General features: G+C 24.4%; 2 protein-coding genes and 1 long non-coding RNA gene across 4 annotated transcripts in view; 1 reads left to right on the top strand and 2 right to left on the bottom strand.

Moving 5' to 3' along the window:
* LOC126896814 (tyrosine-protein kinase transmembrane receptor Ror-like) overlaps positions 1-956 on the bottom strand; it is a 44513-nt gene extending 43557 nt beyond the window's left edge. Inside the window, exons 1-2 of one of the 2 annotated variants that reach the window (XM_050669912.1) lie at positions 718-956; positions 572-628 (exon numbers count right to left, since the gene is read on the bottom strand). In XM_050669912.1, the coding sequence (XP_050525869.1) occupies positions 572-628; positions 718-775 (115 nt within the window). In that variant the 5' untranslated portion in view covers positions 776-956. Of the gene's footprint in view, positions 1-571; positions 629-660 lie in introns of both variants that reach the window. The other variant, XM_050669911.1, reaches the window with a different exon arrangement.
* LOC126896839 (uncharacterized) overlaps positions 1-9588 on the bottom strand; it is a 164108-nt gene that overhangs the window by 118162 nt on the left and 36358 nt on the right. The gene's annotated exons all lie outside the window — the stretch shown is intronic.
* Positions 7176-9559, top strand: LOC126896844 (uncharacterized). The gene is made up of 3 exons (XR_007701962.1): positions 7176-7336; positions 8658-8707; positions 9470-9559. It is a non-coding gene; the product is annotated as an uncharacterized LOC126896844 (long non-coding RNA).

The following is a 9588-nucleotide window of genomic DNA, read 5'->3' as shown; positions in this document are numbered from 1 at the left end:
TAAAATGAATTATATATCATATTGATAATGAATACTTTTAATAAAATTTGTATCAAAAAGCTGTTTTTATTTTGACCAAAGCGTACTATTAGTACACTCATCAAAATGATATTTCTTTATAAACACTTGCTAATTATATTTTCGAGTATGATCTTCAAACAGTAAACATTTTTTCCTGGTAATTTCTTTGTAGTGTTTTTTAAGCTTCTATTGATAATATAATATAATATTTTTTGATAAAAATAAATATTGATACAGTAATTTTAACTTAAATAAATGCATAACTTTGGGTTTCAATTGTAAAATCTATTTGTAGATATGTACTGATAAGGTTTATTCTACAAAGTTTTTTTTTTTTGCTATTGATTTAAAAACTCGCCAAGTTTAACTATGTTTGCAATTTTACTTATTTGATCTAATCTTTGTTGGTAATAAAATTTATATTCCTATTGGACTTGTGAAATGTAAAAAGAAAAATTATATCTTATCAACTTTGACATATATGTTCAGGTCGGTGATAAAATATATCATTTTAACATTTAATAGTAAATAATTTCTTGATTTCACTTACAGTCACTAGATAAGTTGGTTTCTTCGTCCACAAACGTATTGGAGCCGACCACCGGACCTAATAGTAAATAATTTCTTGATTTCACTTACAGTCACTAGATAAATTGGTTTCTTCGTCCACAAACGTATTGGAGCCGACCACCGGACCGAGATTTTGACGAGCCAAAAGAAGAGCCGCGAACATTGTAATAATCCATCGTTTCATCGTTAAGAACACACACTAAATCGAAAAAAATAATGAAAATTTGCTATTTTTATAATTAAAAATCCTAACCGTCGGTATGATAATAATTTTCAATAGCCACTATCGTTTAAGCATACGGTTTGCGCGCGCACATTGCACACCGCCGGAATGACGCGGCTGGAAAGGCACGACCGACACCATGCCGAACTGGTACGANTCCATCGTTTCATCGTTAAGGACACACACTAAATCGAAATAATTATGAAAATTTGCTATTTTTATAATTAAAAATCCTAACCGTCGGTATGATAATAATTTTCAATAGCCACTATCGTTTAAGCGTACGGTTTGCGCGCGCACATTGCACACCGCCGGAATGACGCGGCTGGAAAGGCACGACCGACACCATGCCGAACTGGTACGATACTACTGTGTATGGGCCAGACCGTTAGCTACTACCCCGCCGCTGGTCCACACGTTGTCCGGTTACTTCCTCGGCCACTGTGTTTTACTCTTTACTATAACTCCTCACCCTTTGCTAGGTAATCTTAGCTGTGAACTATTTAACATAATCACAAGATATTCAACTAGTTAAACAAATAAAACGGCTTATTCTCCAATGAGGAAGAAATAATATGGTTCCCAACGTTTGAACCACGACAGAGTTACAACTATTCTCATACTTGAAATCAATGTGATGCCCATAATTCAGTCGAGCGCTAATGGATTTATGCCTTAAATCATAATTTCTCATCTAAATATAATACTAAAAGAATAATTATTAATAATAAAAAAAAATGTCTTCAAGCCCAATGGAACATTTGTTACATCGTTGTACAAAAAACTTAACTCTTCATAAGTAAAATAGCATTAATTATACTGTCTAATACCATGAAAAATAATGTGTTGCTACCAAGTCTTATTTTTATTATCTACGAATACATTATAATTTCATAAAATTCATCTGTTACATTTTTTGACACATTTTTTCCAGAGATGTTGTTACTTATCAAGGTTTGATGAAAAAAACTGCCGCATATTTGAATTGTTGGATCATATAAACATGAACAATGAATTCATTATCTAAAATTTAATGATCGTACAACAACTATTCTAGGTTTATTTTATTTTTTTCTTTAATAATTGTCAGTATATTATATAAAACAATGTAAATGTATATGTAAATATGGAGTGAATATAGAGACGATTTGAATTTTGTCTAGGAAGGACAGCCCATATTATTTACTATAATATTAAACGGTTTTTTAACGATTTATAAATATTAATATAATTATAATAGTAATGCAGTTAATCAATATGTTACTTGCGCAACTATTACATATAAACAACAATTGTATACAGTGGCGTATTTAGACATTTATAATGGAGGGGCACAAAAAATTTTCATGAATAAGGTACCATAAAACGACTTTTTTTTTTTACTTATAACTTTTGTTAATACATATTAAATACATATTTTAGATTTTGTTGAAAAAAAATCTGTGCGGGCGTCAAATTTTGCTCCACAAGACAACTATATCGACTAATATTTCATAAACCCATTATCGATAACCAAAAAATAACTTTTTCTAATGATATTATACATTGATTGATAAAATATTTATATGACTCAGTCAATGGGGTGGTAGGGGCACGTGTGCCCACTGATTGCATACACAAATACTAAATAACATACACGGATGTATTTAGCGCTGCTTATGATAATACTGTTTTAAAAATACTTATACGCGATATTTTAGTAATTTATTTTTCTTTTGGCGTTAATTATTTTTTAGTTCTAAATTATAAATAATATTAGCCACAAGTGATCAATTATTATTATATAAAAATCATAACTTTATTATTTATATCAATATCAATATTAAAATCACTCATTAATTTATAATTATTTTATAACAAATGTGATTATTATATTATCAATAAGTATAACTATATTATTTGTTATAATAATGCTAAATAAATATTATAAAATATTATTAAAAACAGAAAAAAATTATATCGATAACATTTTTTTTTAACCAGATATAGTTTATGCATAAAACTAGACAAACTATAAAAACTAAAAAGTATTCCGTTTACAAAATGCGTAATGTTTTCTTTAGATTCGTTATGTTAAGTATTAAGTAAATTTGCAACAAAAATAATTCGATTGAAAAACATGTTTACTAAAGATCATCAAAGTTCTATGTAATTTTTACGTTCAATTAAAACTTAAAGTTATTATTTTAAAAACTGCCATAACGCAGTAGCGAGCACAGATAAATTTTTACAGTCATACTGAAAATTATATGCCTATTTACAAACTTTTCAGAAATCCTCTTGTTTAAATCTTAACTCGGTTATGATTGTGATAAAAACTTTGTATGTTGCCCATCCTCATCATGGGTCTTATACTAAATTTTACTAACTTCTCAGATTTTCTCAGCGTATTTCGATTATTTAAAGAGCCAAGATTTTAAACAAAATTTAACATAACGAATCTGCAGTCGATAGAAAAGTTGTACACTATAATTAATGTAGCCTAAAAAATGTTTACAAAATTCAAACAATATGACAATGTAATTAAATATTTTCTTGTGCGTCATATTTTAATTGATAAAATTTAATTTTTTTTTAAGTAAAATATACTGTAATATTTATATGGAAGTATTAATCACATACAATAAAACCCTTAAACAAAAATGTACAATTCATAACGAAATACCAGATTTACTATATATTTAACATGTAATCAACCAACAAAATAAACTAAAAATAAATGTTATTGTCATTTGTATTAGTTTCTTTATAATTTAATATAATATGATTTAAACGTTTTTTATATCTACCATAATAATTTGTATCAAATTACTATTACGAGATTATTATAATATTATACATAATTATATTAGATGGTAAATTGTTTTAATTCAATAATAAATTTAAAGTAAAGCAGAATGAGAATTAAACAAAGTAGAGTTGAGCCACTTTTTAAATTAATATTTATTGATATTTCACAGAGATTAAAAACACTGTCTTAAAACGCTTCGGTGAGTTTTTGAAACAAATAAAAACATTTTTACAAATGTATAAAACATTACATGATTCTGCTTTAGACTCCAATTTCTCATTAAAGACAGTAGTATTTATTTTTTTAGTCATATAGTACATTTAATAGCAAAAAATTTATTTAGTTTTAAACAATGTAGGTGTTCTATTGCTATGTACAACACTTTAAAATCTATTTAATATAAAATGTATACATACTGCATGAAGTAGAACTTTTTATAATTTTATAATATCTTACCAAATGGAAAGAGGTTTTTGTGAAAAAATATTTTTAATGTTTCCAGACTTTTACCTAGCTATAAAACCTTGACAGTTTCACTTAAATTTCTAATAGAGTTTAAAATACAAGTTATTTTTTGTGTTTTCCATAAACATATTTTGCTCTCTCAGAGCAAATTTTTATGGTCAATATGATAAAAGAACCCAATTTTCATATAAATGAACCTATTAACGCCAAAAGTAAAATAAAAAAACTAAATTTTCAACATATAGAAAAGATATATATATCTCAAAATTAAGCAGAGGTCAAAAATAATAGGAAAAATTAGAATTTTTTTCTACATTTCAAAATTGCGATAACTTCTAATAAAAAAGCCCGATATTATTAAATTTTAATTAAAACATACGAGAGATAAATTATAAAATAATATTTATGAAAACCAATAGAAAATTCAAGTAAAGGAAGGATTTGAACGAAACCTCTTGCGCATGTCGAATATTTTTTATTATCAATATATGAAAACGTTCTAGAACGTCTGAATTAATTGAACACATATTTAAAGCTTATAATGTGAACTATAATATTAATGCAGGTTTTTTTTTTAATTTGAATTTTTAAAGGTGTTTCGGAATATTTGCATTCTTTAGACCTATACTAAATTAAAGCTTTTTGAATTTAATTAATGTTCAGAAACATTTTTTTTAGCTACAATATTTCTTTTAGGAGAAATTAAATGTCAAAGCATAAAAAAAAATGCAATTTCACATTGAAGTTGTAAAATTACATACATACTAATTATTATGAAATTTAACAGATACAAATTGAAACGTTTTATGATAGTTAATAACAATGAGATATCATCGATACTTGTCACCACTGTGTTGGGTTTTTAATATTAAAATACAAATTTAAGATATTTTAAATTTATGAATATAGTATCTAAAAGCTGTTTTGATAGTGTACCCATTATTATAATTAATAATCGTTTATATGTTAAAATGACGTAGAAATAATGTTACCTATTTCGTACACTTGCTTAAATGAATATTCATTTGAATGTTCACTTGAATCTGTTTTATTTGCATAATGCTATGAATTTAAAATTTTTTTATATATTTTTAAATTTCACAGCACGCTATAAGTATTATTAAGAGAAATATATAGTAATAGTAATTTTTTTTTTTATAGTTCGTCTATTTGTTAAGGTTTTATTGTTGCAAAATGATTCGATTATCTTTTATATCAATAATTTGTATTTGTGCTTTTAATTATTTCACAATAACGGCTGGAAGTATTTATGAATTTAACACTTTAGTGCAAAATCCAGCGTGGAAGTCATTAACAAAGCATCAATTAATCAATAAATTGACCTTTTTTGATAATGATTTGAATAAAGAACTTCAAATATTTACCTTGGACACATTATTTCCAAATGGTTTGCACGCTGATATTGTTACAGAACAGAATTTCTTTGATAAAGTATGGCAATTTCATTTACTATTAAGTATTTATTACGCTATGGAATTACTACCTATTTCTAAAATAATGTTGGATTTTTGGAGTTTTTGTCAAGACTCCAATAACTGGGTATGGAAGCCATTTTGTCAAAAGAGTTTTGTTGAAAAATACCTAGAATTGTATGTAGAAATTAAAAAGATGCATGGATCATTATTATATTTTTCTAACATAATTTATTTAAGTACAGGTATTAATACAAAACTCACTAATAAAGTTCATGACGCCTTAAAAATTTATGAAGAAATAAAAGAAAATAACGATCTTAAACAAGACGATATAATTAAAAAACTTAAACTGGCAAACAGAGAAATAGAACGTTTTTTTGAAATACATGTTTATCCACCTCATCTAGAAGCCTTCGTTGAAGGACACATAATGCTAAAAAGTTTTAATGATGAAAATATTAAAAGACATAACACTCTCCAAGAAAATTCTTCGACATTTGAAGAAAAATTAAGTGCAAGTATATCTTCCCTTGCACAAAGTAACAGTAAATATGGTTTTATATATGACTCAAAAACTCTAGCTGTCAGTGTAAGTTTACCGGTAACAGATATTTTGATGAAGTCACTTGGAGGTTTATCAATCTGATAAGAGATCTTATTAAAAACAAAAAAAAAAAATAATAATAATAGTTTTGATAACGTCATGTGCATTATTAATATTATTATTGATAAATAGTAATAATAAAGTATCAAAATATATAAATATATATTTTAGTTGATTATTTTTTAAATTATATTCTTTATATTTCCTTTTCAAATTTTTAAAAATGTACAATAGAAAACATACGAGAATATTATACAAAGAAATATAAATTTTGTTTAATATAATTTAGTTCTATAAAAATATGTATTACTGCCTTTATTAAATCAATCTCGCATTTTATGACACCTTATTAAAGTACCCTCGTAAAAACCAAGAAGTAAATTTGCTTCATTTTAGGTTACTATTGTTCTTTGAACGCCTGTCAGTGAGTGAATGAATAAAAATAAATACTTAATATATTATTTATTACATTATTTTTTCTATTAGTGGTAAAATCGTTCAATATCATAAACTTTAGGGTTGTTAATCACGCATTAGATGTTCGAAAGCGTTAAGTAAAAAGAGGAAACAACACTTTTAAATTTAAAAGGAGCAAATCCTTTATATAGGGTGTTCAGTAAGTATGAAAACAGGTTTCTATTGTTTTAATTGTTGTAACAACTGACCTATTTCATTACTTACTAAACACCTGTTTACATTTCTAACTTCTAAACTTCGTTTATGAAATAATATTATTTGAAATTTTATAGCAAAAAAACAGTCAATTAATAATGTAATAAAAATTAAGACATTTTTTGTTTAGTTCAAAATAAAATTGAACAAATAATATAATTGAACTATTGACGTCACCAGAGTTTGTAGTAAAAAAGTTTATTGATACAAATTTTTTGACAAAAGTAAATCTTACAAACAATTTTAGAAGAATGTGACGTATAAACGTTCTTAATTATGTATATTTTAATAACTCCTTTGAAAAAGTATTGTATTGTATAGATTTTTTTTTTTTTTAAAGAACATTGGATCAATATTAAACAGCCAATTAGTCTTAATTTGGTAGTATAATAATTGTTCATATTAAATAATCTGAATAAATAAAATATCTATTTATGTTTATGACCAACGATTTATAAATGTTAAACAATCATCAATGTTTTTCAAGATTTTGATATTGTTTTAGAAAATTGAATATTAGTTTAACAATATTCATATAGTACATTAAATTGAAGGTAATTAAATATAATTTTAAAAGTAATATATATTTTATGACTTGTAAAAAATTGGATAAGTTTTTTTTCAAATTTTAGTGTGTAGTTAAGGTTATTCCAATTTTCCATTTGATGTAGCTTATTAATAAAATATTTTATTATTCGTTTATCAAATTTTTTGTTATAAGTTTATTGAAAAAAAGTCAGTTGTGCAAAACTGTTTGGTTTGTTAATGAAATTATCGTTCTATAAAATTATGCTTCTTTATTTAAATATAAATAAAAATAGTTTCAATTTGATTTAGTTTAAAAAATAATATTTCATTTGTTTAGTTTTTGTATGCTATACAGGGTAATTTTATTATAAAAAAACCATTTAAAAATATAAAAAATACTGGGTATTTTTTTTTTTGTTTGTATTTCTTTTCTTAATTATTACAAAGTTGTCAATTTTTATTATGTTTATCAATTTATCCTTATTTTAATTATTAAATTAATTAATTACTATTTTATTTATTCTAATTTATTTTTAACTATCTGTATACTTTATCTTTTAAGTGGAAATATACACTATAAAATAGCTTATTTATTAGATAATAATTTAATTTAGAAAAACGACTGGTGCAAACCGAATTTTGTACCAGTATTTCAGAAATTATTAACGTTTAATAGTAATGGCTGAAGATGAGCCGTTAGCGTTGGGTTGGGTTTCTCAACCGGCATGTAAAAACATGTTAACATCTTTCAAAATACTGGTCCAAAAGTTTTTTTCAAACAGTAATTTTATAATCTAGCTAAATATTATAATTTTGAATTAATTGTAGTAAGAAATTATAGTATCTTGTTCAGTAGGACTTTAATATATAGGTAATAAATATTACATAGTCATTACAGTTTTAGGACAAAAGTAATCCCTTCCAGAATTTTGTTTTACATTCTTTTAAAAATTTTTGGCATACAAAATAAAAAAAATGTTGTAATTTTACAAAAAAATTTTACTTTATTTTCAATTAAGCAAATAATTTAACAAAAAATTATATTTTAGTAAAATTTTGAAATCAAGAGTAGAGTTAAAAATATACAAATTAATTGAAATTTAAAAAATTTGCACCGAAGCCTTTTATGAAATTATGGTTAATCATTGTCAGACATCCTCTAAATTTTTTCGAACTATTATTATTAATTCAAAAAGATTTAAAGAAAAAACAAATTTATTTATTATAAAAATGTCATTTTTTAAAAGAAGCCATTAAAAAATTATATTTTTTCTATGAAAAATTGTGGCATATGTGCTGTTGAAAAATAAAAATAGTAATTTATATATATTTTACGTTCTTATTTAGATTTGAATATTAAAATGAAACATTTTATAGTTTTGGTGATCTGTTTTATGGTAAATATTTATTCTTATCAGTGTAAAAGATTTATACGTAATTGATGTATTCTATTGTTTAATCAATATTTTAAGGTTTTTGTTAAAGAATCATTTCTATTTGTCGGCTTAAGCTAGCAAAATATATAATTTTCATGAGTCACAAAATAAGTAGAACGGGCGATTTCTCGCTCTGCCGCCCTCAAATGACATTCCTACCTGCAATATCGTTTATTTTGAGAAAATAATAATTATTAGATTTTTCCTTTTATTTACACTATAATACTTATCTTCGTGCCAAATTTCATTTTTACACATATACAGGAAATTAATTATAATTTTGATGATGTATTAATCAGACAGTCAGTAAGAAAAAATAAAACTTTGAAATTCTCTCAATTTTAAATGGCTAAATAATGTAATAACATTTTTGTTATCAATTACATGTTAATAAAATAAAATATCATATTATTATTCTTATAGCGGACACATGTAAAAATATTATATATTTTTATAGTATATAAAATAGTGTGTATCAATAGTGTATCAATAATCAATAGTGTCTAATGTATGTTTTAAATTTCAAATTTGAAAAAAAATACATACAGGAGTTTAAAAATCCGGTTAAATTGTTTCGTTTAAAGATATACTAGTATTGTTAGAACCCATCACAACTTAACTCTATTTTATATCTTAAGCTTAAAAAAAACTGGCCGATAATCTGCCTGATACATTCCCTCAATTTTACGAATTCATTAATTAAAAAGAATTTGTATTTTATAGCTCGAATTTGAGCAAAGTCAAGGAGACTATTCAAGAGCAATAAAAGAACTGAAGATTTGTATTAAAAAAGATGAAACAGAATTGACACCTTTTTTTTTTTTTTTTTTTTTTTTTTTTTT

This window comes from Daktulosphaira vitifoliae, unplaced genomic scaffold (genome assembly GCF_025091365.1).
Source record: "Daktulosphaira vitifoliae isolate Bord-2020 unplaced genomic scaffold, ASM2509136v1 Scaffold_1, whole genome shotgun sequence".
Taxonomy (NCBI): domain Eukaryota; kingdom Metazoa; phylum Arthropoda; class Insecta; order Hemiptera; family Phylloxeridae; genus Daktulosphaira; species Daktulosphaira vitifoliae.
Note: the sequence above shows the minus strand (reverse complement) of the source record. Positions and strands in the feature narration are given on the sequence as shown.